At 39.5% G+C, this 25,320-nt stretch overlaps 1 protein-coding gene and 3 non-coding genes across 4 annotated transcripts; all 4 read right to left on the reverse strand.

The window, feature by feature from the left end:
* Positions 1–10,359: 10,359 nt before the first annotated feature.
* ahcy (adenosylhomocysteinase) lies at positions 10,360–24,188 on the reverse strand. Its single transcript, XM_084929026.1, has 11 exons — positions 24,034–24,188; positions 20,958–21,148; positions 19,654–19,729; positions 19,249–19,401; positions 17,917–18,029; positions 17,314–17,521; positions 13,317–13,404; positions 13,098–13,215; positions 12,400–12,522; positions 12,152–12,223; positions 10,360–11,680 (listed from the first exon to the last, which is right to left on the reverse strand). The coding sequence occupies exons 1-11, from the start codon at positions 24,059–24,061 to the stop codon at positions 11,549–11,551; spliced, it is 1,302 nt and encodes a 433-aa protein (XP_084785152.1). The 5' UTR covers positions 24,062–24,188; the 3' UTR covers positions 10,360–11,548.
* LOC146387421 (small nucleolar RNA SNORA17) lies at positions 12,717–12,849 on the reverse strand. The gene has a single exon (XR_014800341.1). It is a non-coding gene; the product is annotated as a small nucleolar RNA SNORA17 (small nucleolar RNA).
* On the reverse strand, positions 18,725–18,857 carry LOC146387422 (small nucleolar RNA SNORA17). Its single transcript, XR_014800343.1, has one exon. It is a non-coding gene; the product is annotated as a small nucleolar RNA SNORA17 (small nucleolar RNA).
* LOC146387423 (small nucleolar RNA SNORA17) lies at positions 20,037–20,169 on the reverse strand. The gene has a single exon (XR_014800342.1). It is a non-coding gene; the product is annotated as a small nucleolar RNA SNORA17 (small nucleolar RNA).
* Positions 24,189–25,320: the final 1,132 nt, after the last annotated feature.

Below are 25,320 nucleotides of genomic sequence, written 5' to 3' on the forward strand. Positions count from 1 at the left end.
CTAGATTAGATCTCCCTGTTTCTGTATGTATACTCCAGTTTCCTGCTATAATCTCTAGTCATTTATTTCTCTGTGACCTATAATGGACTAGGAGCTTATCCAGGGTGAACCCTGCCCTTTGCCCTGTGTCAGCTGGGATATAGGCTCCAGCACACATACACATAAGAAAAAAAACAAAGAAGGCATATTTTTAGTTTTGTATAACAATATATTGGGGGGGGGGGGTTGACATTGTAACTGTAACTTTTTAAACCATTACCTTACTCTTTAATAGCCTTTTTTTTCCAAACAAGCCTGTAATTACAAAGTGTCTAATCTGCAAAACTTAAACGGCAGGGAAGCTTCAAACCTGCAAACTGAACCAAAAGAAGTTTGCGAGTTTCTCAGACTAGCTTTAAATATGAAAAGTATTTTTAAATGGAGCAGAAATCAACCAGATCCCAATCCACTGGGCACAAGGCTGATGGAATGGTTTGATTATAGGGCGGAAACAAGAGTTATAGACAGCACTGTTGGAATAAAAGATGTTTTCAATAAAAAATAATGCTCAAGAACAAAGTAAACCAATATAGAAATGACTGGAAAAGGGTTTAGCTGTTACGGGCCATGAAGTGCAGTGGCAGGTAATCTAGAAATGACTGATGATACAGCAAGTATAATTTGACTCTATGAACAAACAGCCGAGAGGCTGCACTTTACTACCAGGTTCTCGGTTTCCAATAAAAAGGCAGCTGCACAGTAGAGAAAACTCATGTGTCACCACAGCGGAGATCAAACAGCAGGATGTAGAATACGATGCTTTTAGGAGAAACATTTTGGGATCAGCAGGGTGGACTAATTCCTGCCAAGCGTCGCCATTAATAAAGTGAAAAATACCCACGCGTGCACATCAGAGACAGTTTTAAAAAGACAAACTTCAGGAGTTATCCAGAGTATTAAGCTAACACAAAATGAAATAACCAAAGTCATTATTCATTCCTTTTGCTAGATATTAATTAGTTTAATGATTGAGTATATTATTTTTTCCATCGAGTAATCAGATAAGAAATACTTTTATCTTATTAATGAGCAATAATGAATAAAAGAATAACAGACAAAAATGGGTCTTTCAAATTGTACTGCTCATTGGTTTCCATGTTCACAACTGTAATTGCAAAACTGTAAGTTAACTACATACAACATATCTCAAAAAACAGTTTTATTGTGTTCACATGCCATATTAAAATTGCATTTTCAAAGAATATATGTTCTTAATTCCAAAAATAAATAATCAGAAGTACAGATTCAATTAAATTAAGGCATAAAATAAAACAGCCTTTAGTCTTTTCTTAGAAGGCTTCCTTTCATTAGCAGGAGAAAAAACAGAACCGGACATAACGGTATCTCCTCATTGAGGCACATTTGGTGTGTGTTCACGTGCATGTGTTTGCAGAGTAATTTACTCTATTCAAACTGACGTCTTCTGTTATCATTATGGATATCTTCACATGAGAGTTTTCAGAACAAACCCTGACCTGTAAAGTGCCATTTGCATTTTTCAGTTAATGGACTTTGTTTGCCCGTAACCTGAATGCAAGCTTTTTATATTTCTCCTCATAATGTTCTTTAACAATCAGAGAGAAGTGTATTAAACAAAAAGAACCTGGCTGTGAGGTTGAGTTTAAGTCTTTGTTATGACATTTTTTTCTAATGGTAGGGTGCCATAAAAGAGGCTGTCTGCTTTCCAATGTTTTTTTGGCTGACACAAAGTGGAACGGCTTAGTACAAACCAGAACTGATGGCAGCCAAGAGCTGGAACCTAAATCACAGTCATTTCAGTTTTGTGGAAAATGTAAAAAAAACATTGTCAAGGATTTTCTTGAAACCTGTGTAGCATCTCTATTAAAAGTTGAAAACTCATTTTAAAAAAATAAAAAAAATAAAAAGACTGAAGCGGCAGAAAAAGCAGATATACAACATCAGATCAGACATATGTTATTATGATTCTGTCAGTTTAACACCTTTTCACTCCATACCAGCATAAGTGGTGAGTTTCATGGTTGATCAGTCATTCAGAGAAAACAGGTGATCACCTGACTGGAGCTGAAACATAGCCAAGAGACGGTCCGCACTGTGGGCAAAGCATCAATTTTTGTCAAAATACCAAAATCCATCAACCAAAGTTCTGCTGTTAGTTGAAAAACTGGCAAGAAGCCTTCAAGATCTAAGCTTAAAGTGAGAGCCTTAAAGTTCAGCTTGACCATTTATCTTTCTGCTTGTAGAGAAAATATAAAACAGGAAAATTAGAGCATGATGATGGGATACTTGGAATAGGGATCCTTGGTTTACAGCAGGGGTGTCGGACTCCAGGCCTCGAGGGCCGGTGTCCTGCAGGTTTTAGATCTCACCCTGGGTCAGCACACCTGAATAAAATGATTAGCTCATTACCAGGCCTCTGCAGAACTTCAAGACATGTTGAAGAGGTCATTTTGCCATTTAAATCAGCTGTGTTGGATCAAGGACACATCTAAAACCTGCAGGACACCAGCCCTCGAGGCCTGGAGTTTGACATATGTGGTTTACAGGATTCACAAAAGAATGTATTTTTAACTAATCTGGCCATGAACCAGATGTGCTAGAATGTCACTGATTATAATTACATATTATATAATAATAATCTGCAACAAAAAGATGCATAAATTAGATTTTCAAATTTAAAGCATTTTACAACCAAACTTAAACTAGTAGTAGTTTTATTGTCTATCCCTAACCAGGTACTTTTCCCCCATACCAATAAGTTATGCTAGTATAGTTATTATAATACTAAAGGCTCATTAAGATGCTTTGGTTGCATAAATCTAACAAAATAATTTAAGTGCCAAACCTGACCGAGTAATTTTATTTCAAACAAAGACATTGTGGTTCCCCGACCTAACCAAACAACAATGTAAAACACAACTTGTCTAACAGTCACACCAAAGAAAGTGTAAAAAAATTATTGGACTCATCCTGGCTTAAAACTGTTGTATCTGCTGTGATAGGCAATATGAGTTGATGGTACTGTGGTTGTATTTGCACAGGTATCTGGCTCCACAGAGTGGATGGTTGTTCATATGCAACACATAAAGATGTGTTTCCATGTGGTCCTCTTAAGAAAAACAACAACGTGCAGTGATGGTGCTGCACATAGAGATGGTGCTGCACATAGAGATGGTGCTGCACATAGAGATGGCAGAAAAGTGGGTTTAAACAGGAAATGGTTCAAGAAAGTGTGAAGGTGGAAAAAAATAACATCAAAGACCAAAAAAGCAACATTAAAAGTAGAGACAAGCTGCAGGAGACAGTTTTTAACATTCATTTTTTTCTGTCTTGACTTCTTCAAGCTAAAGGACCACCAATAATGCAAACACAGACAATAATAGCCCACAAATGAGTTGCTGTTCATATTTTTGACGCTGCATCGATCCTTCTAAAGCTCGGAAGGATCGATGCACTACACCACTCCAAATGTCAGCGTTTTCACGTTTTAAAACTGGAAAAACTGAAACTCATATCCAGGTAGATATGAGTTTCAGAATTATTCAGTAGTCTGGTACATTTCATTTGTATTTCACAAATTGTTGCATTTTAATTCATGCATCACATGATATTTTATATATCTGTTACTATTCAAATGTTTTATTATTTAAAATTTAAGACTCATTTGTGCATTCTGAGTAATATGAATTTCTACCCCTCAATAGTAGCATTGATACAAGCCGGAGACTCAATGGATACTCAGGCTCAGTCTTGCGTCTTTTATGAATGATAGTCTAGTACGCAGTCCAACATCCTGAGGAAGGAATCTGTCTCTTTAGCCGCTAGCTGACTTTGTTTACCCACTTGCCTCTAAACATGTCTTTCTACTGGAATATTGTGGGTGTTTCAGTGCCTGTTTGCCAAAAACAGCTGCCTGCCATTCCTGCCAGAAATGAAGTTGAGAAGAGTGCTAAGCCTGAGCAGCAAATGAGCCATAAAACCAAATCTAGGCGTAAAAGTAGTTTAGAAGTGCTTTAAAGCTGCAGAGTTGATGATGTTATCATCATCAACTCTGCAGCCAATTCCCTCAGATTTCAAGGCTTCGCACGAGTTCTTTTACATTACACAAAATCCTTTGATTCAATCTCAATATCAAGTGGATCACTTGAGAGTTCAGATGAGACATTTCTTCCAATCACTTAAAGAAACATTGTCTGATGTCTGTTTTTCCACATTATAGACATTAAATGGAATAGCAAAAACATTCTGTCGTGTCCGTAGATGTCCTGGCGCACTTGATTGTTTACAAAATTATGTTACATGTCCTCAGGCAAGAAGGCTGTATAAATCCAAACAGATGACACGGTCGTTTGTTCTGGCAAAGGTAACTCCAGACCACGATATGTCACATTTATTTTCATCAGGTTCTGTTTAAATTTATGAGATCTGTCAGAAAAATAAAACAAATGTATATCTTTAAATAACTTACTGCAGCTGTTCTAAACATACAACAATAATAAATATGATGAACTGGAAAAAGAAAACAAAAAAAGGACAGCACAGAGGACGTCTAAAACATGCAAATCAAGAGGCAAAGCGAATTTTCTCACAGCCACCAGTTTAATCAAATCTGTGCATCGTTACTTCCTGTTAAAAGCATCGATTTTTTTTCTCCAACCCAGAGGTGGTGACTTTATTGCATGTTGTATGTAGATCAAGGACCGTATACAATGCTGACAGAGCTGGGTTGTTTTTTTCTTTGTAGTCAACCACATTGTGGTTCAAGAACCGTACTTGCCACTCAACAAAAATACTTCACTACAAGTAAATGACCTACATTACAAAAAAAACAAAACAACCGATGTCGGAAAGCATATTGGTTCAATTTATAACAAACATTGAAAGTCAGCACATTTTTATTTATTTATTTTTTAGCTGGACAGCGTAGGTATGGAAAACTGTAATCTGAAAAGTAACTGTAGTTGTCAGACGAATGTAGTGGAGTAAAAATTGTAATGCTTCATGAAACATTTAAGAGCTGGCCATACTTTCTGGCACCTCAGCATAATTGTGATTTTTTTCTGTTACACATCATTTGGTGTGATGAAGCAGAGCATCAGGAAGAGCATCCGTTTTTATTCACTATGCTTAGTCATAAATAAAATGTTTTACATGACTCAGGATCTCATGTAACCTTTGCACTTTTGCTCAAACTGAAGACTAAGCAATGTCACATTTTTTAAACCATTGCAGCTCTTTTAAAGGGCTCTAAGGAGCTTGGAAAGAAAAGCGTCTGGAGGTTTCACCTCGCATCCGAGAAGCTTCTTCAGTTCTAAGAGCAATTGGTTGAGAGTCCCAGATTTACAGTCCTATTGGGAGTGTCTCTATGGATCCTCCGCCTAATCACACAAGCCAATGTATGAAAACGGGTGCGGCTCACAATCAGCCAGGGTGTTTGCAACCCACACCATGTCTTCAAGAGACTTAAAGTAGTCCAGATGCTTTTCTTTCCAAGCTCCATAGACTACAATGACCTGGATGACTGAGAACCTTCACAGACATTTTAAAGGGCTCCTTTTTTCAGAAATGAAATTCATGATTGATGAGAGGATTCCTATTAATAAAGCCCAATCATAGGCTGCAATTCAGTCTTTGGAAACAATGGAGAAAGAAGGGGCTTGCTTTAATCTTCTACCGACCCTTCTCCTTAAACAAGTATCCAAATAAAGTCAGAGAGGAGCTGGATCTGATCCCAGGCAATAATGGACACAATGCAGGCTTGACCCTGAACAGGCTGTCAGTCCATCATTAATACAGAGAGGCAGACATCCAAACACTTCTACATTTAGGCCTGAGGGCAATTTTGAATCACTGATTAACTTAACATGTACATCTTTGTTGTAGAGGAAACCAGAGCAAGCTGAGGAAGCCCACACAAACACATGGTTGCCAGCACTGTGCTAACCACTGCACCGCTTTGCCACAGCTTTCACCCTCTATAGCCAATTTGGTTGGCTGTGGCTAAGGAGAATATGATTCCTACTTATTAGAAGGTTGATAGTTCAATCTCTAGATGAGTCTGCATTTGTAAGACTGCTATGGGTGGTCTTTAGATTACAAAAGTGATATACAAATAGCTATTTACTGTTTTTCCTTCTGTAACTTTGAATTTTCAACTCACTTCTGTTTAATTTTACACCACAATAAATTTGTAATTTTTTCGAGGAGAAACTCCGCTTACTCTTTCTCAAAAAATTCTTATTGCCTAATTTCTCAACAGCTTCAAAATTAAAACAATTATTGGATAAGCAGAAGAAAATAGATGGATGGATATTGCAATTAAACCCTATCACTTATGTCACCTGTTTACATAGTGACCACACCTTTTTCACCTTTTTTTTTTCCGCCCCTATCGACCTCTGTTTTGATCTCAGCTCCACAAGCTTCATGACTGCGTCTCGCTGGAGTTTGATGCTATTATGTTGACAAAATCTGTCCGCAGATTCAGAGAGACTTATAAACCCCTGTCAGAGTACTCAGAGCTGCCTTTGTAGGAGTTCCAGCAACAATGTGTGTTTCTAAGACCACATGTCATAATGACACGCTTAGATTCACAAGGGAGAACAATGATAGCAATCACAAATCCGAAAACACACCAGTTTGCATAGTTTGGTAAATATCTGTCGCAAACATTTTAATTCTAATAATCCAGATGACTGGAATTAGCATGTCATTTTTTAAAGATTTTTTTTAGGAAAGCATTTAAAAAACTGAAATGCCCAAAATGTTTTGAATGGAAAGATGTGCTAGTTATTCTGGATTATCCACATACTTCAAACGTAGCGGTTTTCGTTGGAACTGTATCCTCCAGAGGAAATAGTCCATGAGAAAACTGCTGTGTGAAAAACATCTTATTCAATTATCATGAAAGGCAGAAGCAGGGTGCTTCACAGAATAAGAACAGCATAATTACAGGGATAGCATTAATCTCTGCACACATGCCTGCTGCCTGGCATCTGGTGTTGCCTATTGTTCGAAGGCAGTTCCTCTTTTATTTAATTTGTGGTCTTAAAAAAATCCAGTGACATGGGCTCTGATACTGGGTTTTAATATTGATGAAATATAGAAAAATCGAAGACGATTCATCACAAAAAACTCCGACAGGAAAAAAACAACCTGATTCTCCGTTCTTTTCTAAATCTGCATTGTTAAGATAGCTTCCAATTCTTCAAAAATAAAATAAATATAAAATTATGCCCAAAAGATCAAAACATCACATCATACCAACATTTCCAAAGGTGAATTTATATTTATTTAACATGTTATAGAGTACTTACACTGCCACCTGCTGGTGAAATCAGGTTAGTAGCTAAAAGAAAAATGTAGGTGCTAAACGCTAAAATAACAATAATAAAATAAACACATGCAAAGCTGAACTAAAGCTTATTTCATTTGAGCAACAATTAAAGCCCTTACCATCTCAACAATATAACACAATAAGCATTAAAGGAAAGCATTTATTCTTGTGGGTAAGTCTTCTTCCAATTATTTCTGCTCTTTTTCTGTACCAGCAACTGTTAAATCTGCTAAGTGTTATTAAAACTTTTATTCTATCTGGTAATAATATTTGGGCTTCAGAAGAGATGCATCTGTACATCTCTTTAAGACCACAAATGCTTTGAGAATCGTCTTTCAGTTGAATCACCCAGTTGTAAATAGTTTACAATTCTTTGATGTCGCTACATTTCCTTTTTCTTTGTGTTAGAATTTGCAGAGCTTGTGACTTTGTGGTGAATTTCCCCTGCTGGTCATAACATTGGCAACAAAAATCAGTGACTGGTTAACCTGCGATGAAAGCTTTCCCGGCTTTCTTCACAACTGTTGGATTAAAGCCAGACGTTATAAAAGTATTGAAAAGTAGAGCAAATCAAAATGTGGGACATTGTTTCAATGTGTGGGATGAGGGACAATGGGTAAAACTGTTCTTTAGTCTCACATGAAGCGTGACAGCTGGTGGGTGTATATAAAATACTTTATTGTTAATCTATCAAATACCACTTAGTAGAAGAGCAACATATAAATTTGTTACCCAGGAAGTACAGATACTTGCAACTATACAACAGGATAAAAAAAAATAATAATAGTAAAAATATCCAACCATGCAATAAAAGTAGAATAAGCATATCAGAAGTAGAGGGTGCTTTGTGCATTGACCCAGGGGATAGGTGTCCTCATTAGTGCTTCTGAAGTGCTCCACTTTCCCTAATTTAAATCATTGAACTGGAATTCTCCACCATATATGTGTTGTTGGCATCTTTAGAGCATTTTCATGGAGTTATCTGCCAAATACTCTGGCCTCCTGTAAGGTACAGACCACACAGGACGTTTATGCTTCAGTTTTGGTTAAGTGAAATTCTGGCATTTTACCAGACTGTTATTTGTACCAATTAACAGGTATACATATGTGCATCGCACCCTTGGAGGCAACATGCAGGCATTAGCTGTAAACTTAGATCAGCTATTTACCCCAAATATGGTCGCTTTTGGTTCAACTGAATAAAACGTATAAACCATTTCATACACACTGAATTCTTAGCGTGAGGTTTACTTTGGAGAGGGCTTTAGTGTCTCTTACTGCTGTGTGTTTTATCAGTCCAAGCTCGTGTTTTCAGAACAGTCTATATTCCAATAATATCTCAAGTCATGTGTTATCTTGTGTCACAATTTGGCCTCGAGAGAGATTAAGGTCTCCATAAAACAGATTTAAATGAGCTCTTCCACGCCACTGGAGAACTTTTTTTTTTTAAAGCAGATCAGGTGAAACCTCAGGAGGCATTCAAAACAGCAGACTGACATTATACATGTTGAGCTTCCTTCATCCCCGTTTGCCCCAACAATCACCTTAAGGTCCTTTTATCCTGCCTCTTGATATTTTTTTTTAATCCAATCAGTCAAGTGACTCTGAAAATGATTTAAGTACTTAAATCTGCATTAGGTCTGCTGATCTGACATCTGGCTTGTGTTGTGTCAGCTAACTCAATTTTATGTAGTCTTTTTTTTTTTTTTTTTATAAACGTTGTGACTGATGCCTTGAGGACTTGTACAGCAGACGATCTTATCTGGATTTTCAGCTGGTAGGGAGCATGTTTGGACTGTGAGGCCAGAGCACAGTGTCTTTCCAAAAATTCATCATGTTATAATATAAAACAACTGCTCTGCAATGATGTCCATTACTAGCAGGAACAAAAGATTTACCAACAAGATAGTGGAGCCAACCACAGCTGTCAGACTAGGCACTATTGCATTCTGCAAATTCACCTTTAAGTAAAAGACCTAGAGAATGACAGGCACTGAAGCAGTTGAAAAGGGGGGGGGTTCTATCACTTAAAAGTGTTTCAGATATGCGATTAGCACAAGAGCTGTCACTGATTATTATATTCAACACATTACATATATTTAAAATGACGCAGAAGACATTTTGTGAGACTCCTAACTACACTCATTTTTTGGGGTTGGACACCCACACCCCAGGTCCCCCCTTTAGCCTGTAAGAAAATTTGAAAATTTTAGAGCGAATGCCTGTGGTTTAGCTGTGCTCGGGGCAATGAGCTGCGTCGGGATGTGGATTGCTTTAACTATGAGGCTTGAATTTATTGTTCATTTATTTTTTTAACTGGTCATTCCTGCCAACCTGTTAGGAAAGATTATCACAGTATTTATGCCATACAACTAAAAATTTATTTAAACCTCATTTAGGTCACAAGCAATTTATCTGCTAAGACCCTAGAAATATGGACAGGAGTTATACCACAGACAATGGTATGAGGACAGTTTTATCTTCATTTGGGAATTTTTTAGCAACCCTATGAAAAAATCCTCAGGACTGTAATACACACACACAAGTGAAGAATTTTTTAATTATCTGCTGCTCTACTCAAACATGGTAATACAGTAGGCTATCAGTTGGCCAGAGTGAAAAATGTACTTGTCAAATAAGGCAAAAAGGACTTGTTGCTTTTACTGTATATCAATCAATCGCGCTTGTGTGTGGTAACCCTCCAGACTCTGAATGAGCCAAGAATAACCCTAAAGGTTTGTTTCAGTTTAGTGAAAGATCACAGCATGGATTAAACTAAGAACTTTGTTATGGTTAGAACCTGCTTTGTCATAGCTGCAATATTAAACACAGATAAGGTTATGAAAAAGGCTTAATATCAATTTAAAACAGGCAACGAACAAGCCATCAGGTGTTTCAGCCAAATGTTTTCTTGACCCGACCTTTCAACCCAATATAAAAAGTCCCCCCTCCAGAGAGATGCATAACCTTACAACCATACGAGGAGAAAGAATTCAGAGTCGGCATGTTTTTCCTTTTTGTTTTTTAATCGTCACTTGGCAGTTTCAACATTAATCCATCACTTACAAGCAGGTAAAGCCTGCATTGAGGCTTTAACCGTTGAGGGGAAAAGACGGGCACTTCACCTTCACCGTGATCCATTTACACCCAGCATTACAAGAACCTGACTGGCCATAGTGCGTAACGAAAAGAGTTGAGAAGGTGGGGCACTGCAAACACTTTGGCCCTTCGAGTTGAATTACATTAATTACATCAAAAGGAAGAAAATGAGGCATCAAAAGGACTCCTAAATCAGGCAAAAACGTTACGTGCTTTGGTGGTACTTTGATTACTTTGGCTGCGGCTTGCCTCTTGACTTCAGTGATTAGTCTGGATGAGTGGTTATCGCTTCAGGACCGATCCCAGTTTTTTTTAAGACAGCTTGAGTGCAGTTTTCAATTAAGTGCTAACACATGTCATTATTAGTGTGAACACACTGGAATCAGGCCAAACATTTGCCTGGCTTAAGATGCGGGAGAAAAACCTGCCCCATCATGTTCCACCTTGAGCCGCTATGAGACAGAGAGAAGAGTTTAGATAGAAAAGCATGAGGATTTGTTTTATTCCATAAACAGAGAGGGAATGACAACCAGCAAGAGAAATTCTCTTTAACAGCAGTAGCACTTGATGGCGTTTTGGAAGAGTATGGGCGAGAAAGAGGAGAGATAGCCGAAGAGTTTGGCGTGTGTTGGTGTGTCAGAGCAGAATAAGACGAGATTAAAAAAAAAAAAAAAAAGCTTCCACAGCTTCATACATTTATTCTTTAAAAAAAACCTAACCATTTAAAGCATTTAAATGGAAGCTTTGGTGGTAAAATGGCATCCACCTAAAGTCTAGCTTCAACCAGAGGCGAGTCGTTCAACGCTCGCTAGTTAGCAGAAGCTACCGTTAAGGGTACCGTTTTCAAACGTCAGCATCACCAAATGGATTGCCAGATGCAACTTGTGAATTAATGTCTTTAGCATTTCATTTACAGGCTGAGGGGAAGAAAAATGTCTCTGTATCCCTGAATCACTGAGCTATTGTCCAGCCTAAAACCAAACACAGCACCCAGAGTGCAACATGGTTCAAGTGCTCCCACCCTCCAAACACCAACACCATTCTGGCCACACCTCTTCCTCTTTCTTCTCTTCTTCCCCAGACTTGCAGGGGAGCTCAATAACGATAGTGGTCCGGTTTGAAGGGCCCCTCGGTGGGCAGGCCCAGGTATTTGGCCTGCTTTTCTGTCAGCTTGGTAAGCTTCACTCCCAGTTTATCCAGGTGGGCAGCTGCCACCTCCTCATCCAGCTACAGGCACACAAATAAAGAATAAATGAGCAAAAACATGTTAAATAAAGATTCCAGTTATTTTTCTTTTTTGCCTATTCAGTTTTGGGGTTTTTTGCATTTATCCTTCATGCTTTAATGTCTGCCTGAAAATATTAACAAGCAGAAACTTAGAATTTCAGAAGAGATAATTTGTTTGCAGTGGTTATTTAGTCCCAGAGGTAATTTTTGGTCACATCTTAAGATATAATAAATTACTGAATAAAGGTATATAAAATTGCTCTTCACTCAAAAAAATAAATAAATAAAAATAAATTCTGTTTGAAAATCAATGTCTTTACACATCTAAAGAAATTTGACTTAAGAAAAAAAAAAAGATTCTAGTTTAAGTAAATATCTGACATTTCCTATTCATGTCCAACAAAGTGCAAAACAGATACAATGCAAGTGCTGCATAAGCATAAGCAGTATTATCACAGTGTATGTTCTGACCTTCTTAGGCAGGAAGTAGACTCCCAGAGGGTACTTCGCAGTGTTTGTCCACAACTCAATCTGAGCCAGCACCTACAGAAGAGAACTTGGATTTAATAAAGACTACAAAACAATTATAATGTCATCACTTTGTTTCAAAGACTTTGTTTCAAAGTTCCAAATGTTAATAGAATTCTAGTGTTACAGATGAAAGTTTACAGCATACATAATCATTTTTTTCTGTAGCATCGCTGACTCAGCCTGAGTACCTGATTGGTGAAGGAGTTGCTCATGACAAATGATGGGTGTCCCATGGCACAGCCCAGGTTAACCAGCCTGCCCTCTGCCAGGACAATGACGTGACGACCGTTCTTCAAACGATAGCGATCAACCTGAGGAGTCGGAGGAGAATCAGCAGCTGTGCAGGGACAGTTTAGACATAGCAGGAGACATCTGCTCATCCTTTGTGTTGTGTAACGTCTCCCTGTCCTCGCTTAGGCTTTACCTGAATATTTAGCCAGCTCCTACAACTACACATGTATCAGGGTGATTAAAAAAATGACAGCTGCAGTACATCTTATGTTAAGCTGTTGGTGGGAATAACTCTGAGTCCCCAATGTGTTTTAGAGTCTCAGTGTAAACCACCACCAGTTTCTTTCTGCCACCTTATGACACAGCTGCAACACCAACAGTTGGACTGTAACGCCTCAAGGGGCAGTTAAAAAAAAAACCTACCCCATATTGGGGTTTTTTTGTTTGTTTGTTTTTGTGCTTGTTTTCCATGTGGAGAACTATTTTGGCCACCCCCCCTCATGACTAACACACAAAGCAACAGAATACAGAACACTTCAACATTCACCAACATCCTATTAACAGTAATGCCATCTTAATATACATTTTAGTATATACTCTATAACCAAAAACACAGAATTCTCTAGAATCTTTAAGTAGCTGTCATTGTTCTTACCTGAGGCTTGACATTGATCTTCTCAGCAGCATTTTTGTTGAGCCAGCTGACATCAATCTCACAGTCAAAGTGTCCAATATTACAAACAATGGAGTCATCTTTCATTTGCTCAAAGTGGCTGAAGGTAAACACATTGACTTATAAGCCACTTTTTAAATGTGTAAGAAAACTCAAAAACAATTAAACTGTTTGAAAGACATGAGAGTTGGTCAAACATACTGTCCCATGATTATGTCTTCACAGCCAGTGGTGGTGACAAAGATGTTTCCTTCCTTACAGGCCTCATCCATGGTTGTAACCTCATAACCTGCAAGACAGAGGAGAAAAACACCGTTTCAATTACAGAAACCTGTTTAAAAAATACATTTTTTATATATATATGTGTGTATATGTATATGTGTGTGTGTGTATATGTGTATATATATATATATACATATATATATATATACATATACATATATATATATATATATACATATACATATATATATATATATATACATATACATATATATATATATATATATACATATATATATATATATATATATATATACATATACATATATATATATATACATATACATATATATATATATATATATATATATATATATATATATATATATATATATATATATATATATATATATATATATATATATATACATACATACATACATACATACACACATACACACACACACATAAAAAAAAAAAAAAAAAAAAAAAAAACACCCATCTCGCCCCTGCGGGCGGTTTATCCTTCAAGCTCGGGTCCTCTACCAGAGGCCTGGGAGCTTGAGGGTCCTGCGCAGTATCTTAGCTGTTCCTAGGACTGCGCTCTTCTGGACAGAGATCTCCGATGTTGTTCCCGGGATCTGCTGGAGCCACTCGCCTAGCTTGGGAGTCACCGCACCTAGTGCTCCGATTACCACGGGGACCACCGTCACCTTCACCCTCCACATCCTCTCGAGCTCTTCTCTGAGCCCTTGGTATTTCTCCAGCTTCTCGTGTTCCTTCTTCCTGATATTGCTGTCATTCGGAACCGCTACATCGATCACTACGGCCGTCTTCTTCTGTTTGTCTACCACCACTATGTCCGGTTGGTTAGCCACCACCATTTTGTCCGTCTGTATCTGGAAGTCCCACAGGATCTTAGCTCGGTCATTCTCCACCACCCTTGGGGGCATCTCCCATTTTGACCTCGGGACTTCCAGGTTATACTCGGCACAGATGTTCCTGTACACTATGCCGGCCACTTGGTTATGGCGTTCCATGTATGCCTTGCCTGCTAGCATCTTGCACCCTGCTGTTATGTGCTGGATTGTCTCTGGAGCATCTTTACACAGCCTGCACCTGGGGTCTTGCCTGGTGTGATAGACCCCAGCCTCTATGGATCTTGTACTCAGAGCTTGTTCTTGTGCTGCCATGATTAGTGCCTCTGTGCTGTCTTTCAGTCCAGCTTTGTCCAGCCACTGGTAGGATTTCTGGATGTCAGCCACCTCCTCTATCTGCCGGTGGTACATACCGTGCAGGGCCCTGTCCTTCCATGATGGTTCCTCGTCTCCCTCCTCTTTCTTGGGTTTCTGCTGCCTGAGGTATTCACTGAGCACTCGGTCAGTTGGGGCCATCTTCCCAATGTATTCTTGGATGTTCGTTGTCTCATCCTGGACTGTGGTGCTGACACTCACCAGTCCCCGGCCCCCTTCCTTCCGCTTAGCATACAGCCTCAGGGTGCTGGACTTGGGGTGAAACCCTCCATGCATGGTAAGGAGCTTTCTTGTCTTTATGTCAGTGGCTTCTATCTCCTCCTTTGGCCAGCCTATTACCCCAGCAGGGTACCTGATCACGGGCAGGGCGTAGGTGTTGATGGCCCGGATCTTGTTCTTACCGTTCAGCTGACTCCTCAGGACTTGCCTGACCCTCTGCAGGTACTTGGTGGTTGCAGCCTTTCTAGCGGCCTCTTCATGGTTCCCATTCGCCTGCGGGATCCCCAGGTACTTGTAACTGTCCTCTATGTCTGCAATGTTGCCTTCTGGTAGTTCAATCCCTTCAGTTCTGACTACCTTCCCTCTCTTCGTTACCATTCGACTACACTTCTCCAGTCCGAACGACATTCCAATGTCATTGCTGTATAGCCTGGTAGTGTGGATCAGTGAATCGATGTCTCGTTCACTCTTGGCATACAGCTTGATGTCATCCATGTACAGGAGGTGGCTGACAACTGCTCCGTTCCGTAGTCGGTATCCGTAGCCAGTCTTGTTAATGATCTCACTGAGGGGGTTCAGGCCTATGCAGAACAGCAGTGGGGACAGAGCATCTCCTTGGTAGATCCCGCACTTGATGGTGACTTGTGCTATGGGCTTGGAGTTGGCCTCTAGTGTTATACGCCACATCCCCATTGAGTTCCTGATGAAGGCTCTTAGGGTCCTGTTGATCTTGTACAATTCTAAGCATTCCAGGATCCAGCTGTGGGGCATTGAGTCATAGGCCTTCTTGTAATCAATCCAGGCAGTGCACAGGTTGGTCAGTCTGGTCTTGCAGTCTCGGCTGACTGTTCTGTCTACCAGTAGCTGGTGTTTTGCACCTCTGGTATTCTTGCCAATCCCTTTCTGTGCCCCACTCATGTATTGACCCATGTGCCTGTTCATCTTAGCCGATATGATGCCTGACAGGAGCTTCCATGTAGTACTGAGGCAGGTTATTGGTCGGTAGTTGGATGGGACCGGTCCCTTCTTGGGGTCCTTGGGGATCAGGACCGTTCGACCTTCGGTTAGCCATTCCGGGTGTCTCTCGTTAACTAGCAGCTGGTTCATTTGTGCTGCCAGACGCTCGTGGAGTGCAGTCAGCTTCTTCAGCCAGTAGGCGTGAACCATGTCGGGCCCTGGTGCTGTCCAACTCTTCATACTGGAGACCCTTTCTTGGATATCTGCCACTGTGATGGTTACTGGTCCCTGTTCAGGGAGGTCGCTATGGTCTGCCCTCAGATCCACTAGCCACTGAGCATTGCCGTTATGGGTTGCGTCCTTCTCCCATATGCTCTTCCAGTATTGCTCCGTCTCCAGCCTTGGTGGTGCTGTTCTCTTATTGTTCCCTTGCCACTGAGAGTACACCTTTGCTGGTTCTGTGGAGAACAGCTGGTTTATTCTCCTGCCTTCTATCTCTCTGGTGTACCTCCTCAAGCGGCTGGCCAAGGCTGTGAGTCTTTGCTTGGCAGTTTCCAAGGCCTCAGGTATGGACAGTTTGCTGTATTTCTTATGCACCTTCTTTGCCGCACCTTTCTGCAACTCCGTTAGTTGGCTAACCTCCCTCCGTGCTGCTTTGATCTTGCTCTCTAGCCTCCTTCTCCATGGATGGTACTGCCCCTTGTGGCTGTTCAACTTGTAGCCAAGCATCTCACTGATCACTGCTGCCGTATTGTAGATCAGTTTGTTAGTGTCGGTAATCGTGGTTGTAGGTATCGTCCGTAGTGCTGCATTAACATCATCTAGCAGACCTTCTGAGGGTACTTCACGTAATCTTGGTAACCGGCTACGGGGGATCCAGGTTTCAAGCTTGGCCATGATCCTATTTCTCAGGTCAGTTCCTCTCGCACTCAACGATCCTTCTCCTATCGCACTTGGGGCTATGTACCCAATCTCGGGTGGGGGTGATGATATCTCCCCCCTGACCTGGCGTCCTGACTCCTCCTTGCCGTAGCATTTATGTTGTACCTCGTCAATCTCTAGCTGTGATAGCAGTCCCTTCTTTCGAATGTTGGAACACTGAGCTACTAGTTGTTTCGCCGTCATACATATATATACACATACATACATACATATATATATATATACACACACATACATATATATAAATATATACACATACATACATACATATATACACATACATACATACATATATACACATACATACATACATATATACACATACATACATACATATATACACATACATACATACATATATATATATACATATACATACACACACACACACACACACACATACACACATACATACATATACATATATACACACACACACACACACATAACTGCTAAGTTACTGAGGATTACCCCGTGCATGGGGCTTTTTTTTTTAAATTTTATTTATTTTAAAGGAAACATATATAATATGCAAGTTTCCCAACAGGTTAAAAATGATTGCTCCCATTATTTAAGTATTGCACAGTTTTGTCATCCTCATCTACCTTCCATAGCAGCCTGAAGGGCATTGATGGGGTCAATCTCAGTGACGATGACACGAGCGCCGAATCCTCGCAGAGCCTGGACACAGCCTTTACCCACATCACCGTAACCTGCCACCACTGCAACTTTACCAGCAATCATCACATCTGTGGCTCGCTTGATACCATCGATCAGACTCTCCCTGCAGCCGTACAGGTTGTCGAACTTACTCTGTGGGTGGGAAACAATGTTATTACATGGAATAAAGAGGCTGTTCCAGACTGAAATGAGGCAGAAGAATACAAGCTGACAGGTTGGTGTTATTAACTCGAAATCTAGTTCAAACTCATTCAATTAGCCATATCATCACTGTATACAAAGTAATTCACCTCATAAACAGATAATATTTTACAACTACTCCATTATCTTCAAATCTATAGGATGGAGAAAAATAGATCACTACATAAATATTCACAAGGTCACACATTTTACAGACCAATTCAATCAGGCATATTTATAAACTACTTAACATATTTATATTTCCATGAATGAATAAGTCCACTAGCAAGGATGTTTATATTTTTATACGTGATAGGCTGGAGATTAAAAAGCTCAGGATTGCTCACCTTGGTGACAGAGTCATTGACGTTGATGGCAGGGATCTTCAGTTCGCCCTTTTTCAACATCTTGTACAGGTTGTGGACACCTGTAGTGGTCTCCTCCGACACGCCACGGATACCTAGAAATACAAAATTGCTTGAAAACCTGGAACTTTATATAAACTTTGACCGTGACAAATAAATCATGACCACAACTGGTCATGCACTAGACTTATTATAGATGTTTTCAAGCCACAAAAGAACAGTAACAAATAATGTACATAATAACTAAACTCTCAGTGGTTTGGTGTACCCTGTACATAGTTTATAGATTTTTTTGAGAATTTTGGCCATAACCATAAGCAACTGCTGGCTATCACTGAGAAATTAAGGACACTGCATGGTTATACAAAAACAATACAATCAGTCAGAAGGGATTCACACTTTGAAAGAACATTAGGTTCATTATTTCTAATGAACCTAATGCCGTTTTAAAACAAGACCTGAAACTAGTGAAAGATACCATAAACTCCTCTTGAAAGGTCATATATCAAGTGACCAGTAGTCATTTTTGCATCTTCAAATCCCACCAGCAGGAATGAAAGACATATTTTCCTTTATGTTTTACCATAGAAGTGCAGGATTTTTTACTGTGGTGAAAAATGAACACACAATGAAGAAAAATGTTCACAAACAACAAATAGAACATTATTGGGACTTTGAGGGTAAAAGTACCTCTCTCACTTCTTTAGTTGTAAAGCCACTATTATTCTGTATATACATGACAGCTGGATTTTAACAGGATGTTTGGTCATGCAGTACACCTTTGTGTGAAACTGTCGGTGGGAATAACTCTGAGTTCCCAATGTGTTTTAGAGTCTCAGTGTAAACTACCACCAGTCTCTCTCTGCCACCTTATGACACAGCTGCAACACTAACAGTTGGGCTGCAACGCCTCAAGGGGCAGTAAAACTACGTGCATTAAAGTGCAAAAAGAGCTTGAGCCCCCACCCCCCCTTCCCGTTTTAGCATTTTCCCACTACGCTTAAGATAATGGATCATTGACTGGAAACAAGTCTTGCACAATACCAAGAGCAAAACTATTGTAATACCATGAGCAAACAAGTCCAAGAGAGTTCTACATGAAGAACTTAAGAGCTTGGAAAACTTGCATGAAAAATAAGAATGCTTAAAAAAAAAAACAAAAAAAACATCAGTGTTCATATTATTAAAATAATGTGTTGCAGCTGCTGTATGCAGTGGCCAAAAGCTCAAAGAAAGATTGATTCATGCAAGATTTCTTAAGAATAACAATAGCAGCTTCATTTTACACCGTGAGTGTAGGTGCATAAAACCAACCTGCCAGCAATTTAGGGTACTTTGTGTGGACCAGGTTGGTGAGGTCTCCTCCATCATCCAGGATCATGTTGAGGGGCTGACCATCTTTGAAGTACAGGGTCTGTTCAATGCACCACACATACTCCTCATCTGTCTCACCCTTCCAGGCATATACTACAGATGGACAGAGATATATTTAGTAACGTGCTTTATTTCTAAAATTCAGGTGTGTATATTAAAAAGTCCTGACAGTTTTGTCATTTATTTAAAACAACACATGGTGCTTTGGAAAGATCTTAAGAGCATGTACTTCCTCCTAACTGTCACTTCCAAGATTTAAAAAAAAATTTAAGAATGCTTGCAGAAAATGAGTCAGTTCTGAGACTAATTATCCAATTCATTTTTCAACTTGTCAGTGTGTGTTACCTGGAATGCCAGCCTTGGCGATGGCAGCAGCAGCGTGATCCTGAGTAGAGAAGATGTTACAGCTCGACCACTGAACCTGAGGAGGAAGAGTGTGGGTCAGTTTAGGCGCAAAAAAATGAAGCTACAATCACACACACTAAACAGGAAATCACCACAATCTATGAAATAAATATTTACATGAACCCAGGTAACCTAGCTGTTGATGAACCTCTGTGCTAATTGATTTTATAAACAACGTGTAAAGTGACATGTTAATAAATAACAGCTTGCTGGCTTTGAGTGCATTTGACTGGTTTTCTGGCAGGATTCTTACTTGGACAGAAATGTGTAGATAACGGAAACCAAAGTCCAACTAAAGCAAGCTACAGCACACTGTGTACTCAACTGTCGGTGGGAATAACCCTGAGTCCCCAATGTGTTTTAGAGTCTCAGTGTAAACTACCACCAGTCTCTCTCTGCCACCTTATGACACAGCTGCAACACTAACAGTTGGGCTGCAACGCCTCAAGGGGCAGTAAATCAGTCACAATGACATGCAATGACGCCTGGTGAGAAAATCATTCAGCACATCTAGATAAACTTTAGCAGCATTCGTTGATTTTTAACTTGAGATTTTCCAATCATCACATTCACCCTTTCATAATGTAACATTGCATAATAAATCAGGGTAGGTTTTTTGTGCACATAAAACATGATTTTTCCTGAAGTCAAGTTGTTAGAAATAAACCTTAAGGCTATTACCTTATGAACAAATGTCACTCAATGCTGCCATCTACAGTTCAATACACTTACTAACAGTTTTAAATATGCAAAGTTGACTGTAAGTCAAGTCACCACCAATGCAGACAGAGTAAAACCAATTCAGGGAAGAAGAAAAAAAAAATGGGGAGGGGAGATTGTTATTTGCTCTCTACTAGGTCTCAGGGTGCAGGTTCTTGCAGGACAAGACCAGTTGTGGTCAGAGAGATAAAACCAACATGATAACAAGATACCACGGCCTTGAGGCACACAGAGGGGGAGAAAAGCCAGACTCCAGATGGGTTGTACCAATAAATGAATCAATTAATGTGTCCTCTACTGTAGTTGTCTGGAGGGTCTGCACAGTCTTATCGAAAAACAACAAAAAGGATTTTGACAGATCTATATGCATCAACTTTAAAGGGACCTACAGTTTGTTCTCAAAAAGACATTACTATGTCTAAATGCATAAAGTAAGAGGGCATATGTGCCCTTGCACAATGTAGGCGAAGTTACTGGAAGCTCTCTTGATAAATAAATACTAAAAGGCAGCTTTTAAATGTCACCTCAGCTCCGAGGGCAGTGAGGGTCTCGATGAGAACGGCAGTCTGCAGGGTCATGTGGAGGCAGCCGGCGATACGGGCTCCCTTTAGAGGTTTGGACTGACCGTACATCTCCCTCATCTTCATGAGGCCAGGCATCTCGTTCTCTGCCATGTCGATGGCCTTACGTCCCCATTCAGCCAGGCTGATGTCAGCTAGAAAAGAGACCGCAGGTTGTCAAAAGGAGTACAAAGATAAAACTGATTAATGCAATAAGCTTGTTCTCTGGTCTGGCATTCTCAGGTGGATGTTTTTTTGTCAGGTAAAGCCTCATATATGCATCAGACTTGGTCTGTTTATTCAAGTCCAAAAGTTTAAAACTTGAGTGTTTTTCTTTAAGCAAAACACCTGTTAACATAAATAAATAAAAAATAAAAGACAGTCATAACATTCATACATTATTTGTCTGGAGTGTTCCATTTTTCAAAAAGAACTAGTTGGGGGGGGGAGGTAAATGCCTAAAATCAGCAAATCAGCAACTCTGTTGTGTTTTAAACTGCAGTTTTACAAGTCTCAAAAAGGCAAATCTAATAGTTTTAATTGTACTGTCCAAAATACCAGCAAAATTGTGTGCAAGTTTAGCACCCTGTGCATACCCAGTTTTGTCTGCACAGATTTCTTATATAAAATTGTATAATCTTCTCTTTTCTAATAAACTTGTTGTAGGTGGAGAATTCACATGACCACAGCTGTGACATAACAGATTTGCACTTTTGTAGGTTTGTCTCTACACTCCCTTCTTTCATTTTCATAACAGCTGCTGTTGTACAAGTTGGCCACACTGAGGAAATAAAATCATGTCATGAACGGCATGCAATAGGGAAGTGTGATTATCCTTTTCAAATTGGAATGAGCCTAGTAATCTTTACAGAGAGCACATAAATCTACAAAAAGTCTGTTTGTTCTTGATCCTGTTTCTTTGTTAGCACTTCAGCCTCTTGTTGCTTTGTATGAAGTGCACTTTCAGAACAACCATGTGCCTATATTAATATCAAACCATTCCTACAAAGAGTAGAATGTGTCATGTCATGTACATTACATGTAAAATAAATATCATTTCTGACAACTCAATGCATAAATATTAGGATTCAACAATGAGGTTATTCAAAAGTGGAGCAGTTCTTACACCGAATCTGATACTTGTCTTTGCCACAGACAACAGTAAATTAAATCTTTGGCTTTTGGAGGGTTTTTTTTATTATTATTATTTGTTGCTTTTACCATTAAGAAAGCAACTAAATTTTTAAGTGTGTAAAATGTGTGAGGGACAACAACAATGATGGCCAAGTGGCATTAAAATTAAGTTCACTGATTTGTTTTCCCTACAATGCCATCTGCATATTTGAAACCTACCACTAGTTAAGACCTTATTTATACACCTAATTTTTCTTGCTTTTAGTTTTAGACTTAAATACACAGCAAAAATTCCAGATCTATAAATACATTTTCTGACCACTGTCATAATAATTTAATAACATAAGGCAGCACTACCAGCCTTGCTCTCAGAAACATGCTGCTTTGGCTTGTTACTGTAATCATAGCTGCCGACCCACTACAATAGCCTTCTGGTTAGGGCTGTGCAATAAATCACATTTTAACTTCAAATATAAACAATACATTAATTTTGAATGCTACAACAGAAAAACTAGTTTTGCAACAATTCGTTGTTTCAACTATGAATACACCTTTTTACTTGACAATGGCTTCCCCATAAAGGTCATGAATCTATTTTTTCTGTTTAGTTATAATTAGTAGTTCAAGGAAATAAATTAAAACGTGCATTTCTTCTTTCATAAGTTTATTAAACTTACCATTTCTCCAAACTTAATGTAAATTTGTAAAAGAATTGTTATTTATATATAATTACTGACCACAATGACTGTGTTATGATTTTTTTTTTTGTAATCAAGCAGCACTTGGGAAGGCAGTGTACAATACAAAAGACCGTACTGATTAAATGTTTGTAGTTAACTACTGATTAACCATTTGTAATTGTACTTGTAGTAAATGAGTGTTATTGCATATATTATTATATCACAAATTAACAGATTCGGCTATTGTGTTAAAACTCTTGACCCTTGGATTGCATGCGGACTTCGTCTCATGCCTATCAATTAGCGGGACATTGCCTAACAGCTTCTGTTTCTAGTCAGCTGCAGAATATCATCCACGACAGGTGTGGTTCACATTTGGTGCATTTCAATAGACCAATTGTCCATTTTCATGGCAGACATAGAAGCACAGTTCAAATTTATTAACAGCGCATTTATAGCAAATTGTGACTGAGAACCACGTCTAATTCGGGAACAAAACTATCAAAACAAACAAATAAACAAAAAAAAACTGTATTCCAATAGAGAGGCCTGACATCAACATTAGGCAAACACCACGTGTTGTGCTTCCGTTACTAGTTTGCAAGTCGCATTCAGTGTAGCATTGTCTATGCCTGTTCTTGTCACTCACGCAGAAACTGGCGGTGAAGCGCAAGTCATCACGGGAGGTGCAGTTTACAAACACAGCTCGAGCCAAGGGTTCTTAGCGACTCCGGTTCCACTGATAGACTACAACTCCCAGAGGCTTTGGGTGAGCTTTCTGTTCACGGAGCAGCCCATGCCCGATGCAAGTATGGCTGTTACATGTCGATTCATTCTCAGAAATGAATCAAAGTATGCTTTATTCACATACCGGGAAAAGGAAATCTAAAAGTTTACTGCTAAAATGACTAAGAAACACCAACAAATTAACTGGACAGCTTGCTAAACTGCGGTAATAACATAACACGTTTCACCACATGCTAGCAAGTTAGCAGTAATAGAGTCCAGAAAGCCCTGCAAAGTCTGGGATAAGTAAAAAAAAAAATTAGTCTTAGGCATATAAAACATTTATTTCGGCATACGGTTGGCTTCTATACTAAATTAAACGCCTATGGGAACCGTTACCCAACCTGCAAACTTAACGCATTACTAGCTAACTAACCGCGAACGTGCTTAGCTCAACTTGATATACAAGTACGGCAGAAACAATAAACATTGACACTGACCAACTTTGTAGGGGACTTTCTCAGACATGGTTGTTTTGTGGTGTTACGTTCCGGTAAGGTTGAGAGAAGCGGCAGCCTGGCCGACGGACAGAGGCAGAGAGGGAGGGACGAAAACATGACGGCTCGGTTTTTATCGTCGAAGCCTCATCCAGGCGAGTTCACTCGACAGGGCGACTAGAACGCGCTTCTCTTTTGAACTCCGATTGGTTGCAGCAGCTCCCGCCCCACGCGTAAACGACTTGATTGGGTAACGGGTGATGTGGGACGTCCAGAGGTCTTGAGGCGAGAAGGTTGAGTGTGTAAGCAAGTTCAGGCTGGACTCTGTTGGTGGTTTCCTGGTTTCTAGATAAGTGACAGTGTAAACTACTTTATCCGCGTAATGCCGACTGCGAAAGTTGAATAACATTTTGCACACAGGCAGATGCTTCACGGTTATTCCTACACATACTGCGGTGTTGGATGCAGTGGTATAGAGCATGCCACCACTAAGACGTGTTCTCTGTAGTGACAAATCATGCTTCTCCGTTCAGAAATCCAATGGATGAGTCTGGGTTTGGTGGTTGCCAGGAGAACTTGTCTGCTTTGTGCCAAGTCTAAAATTTGGTGGAGGGGGGATTATGATGTGTGGTTGTTTTTCAGGAGTTGGTCTCTGCCTCTTAGTTCCAGTGAAAGGAACTCATAATGCTTCAGCATACAAAGACATTTTCATGCTCCCAACTTTGTGGAAACATGTTGAAACAAGAAGGGGTCATCCCTGTTTCAACATGACTGCACACCAATGCATAAAGCAAGGTCCATAAAGACATAAAGAGCAACTTTGGTGTGGAAGAACTTGACTGGCCTTCACAGACTCCTGACCTGATAAAACCACCTTTGGAATGAATTAGAGCTGTGAACCACACCTTCTGATCCATCTAAATTCACAAATGTACTTTTGTAAGAATGGTCAAAAATCCCCGAAAATACACTCCTAAACCGTGTGGAAAGACTTTCCAGAAGAGTTGAAACTCTTATGGCTGCAAAGAGTGAGGCGACATTGTATTAAACCCTATGGGTTAAGAATGGGATGTCAGTCAAGTTCGTACGAGTGTTAAGGCAGGTAAGTGAATACTTTTGGCAGTGTAGTGTATTTATCCCACAGGTTTTTGAACTTTTTGGTTTATTCACACAATATTTTATAATATTTAATTATTTTAATTAATATTAAAAAATGTAATATGGTTAGGTAAAAGATGTGTTTTTTAAATGTTTTACTAATGAGATCAAGTGGTCAGTAGGATCATATGT

The sequence above is a fragment of the Perissodus microlepis genome, chromosome 5 (assembly GCF_051167445.1).
Source record: "Perissodus microlepis isolate ML-2025 ecotype Zambia chromosome 5, ASM5116744v1, whole genome shotgun sequence".
NCBI classification, from domain to species: domain Eukaryota; kingdom Metazoa; phylum Chordata; class Actinopteri; order Cichliformes; family Cichlidae; genus Perissodus; species Perissodus microlepis.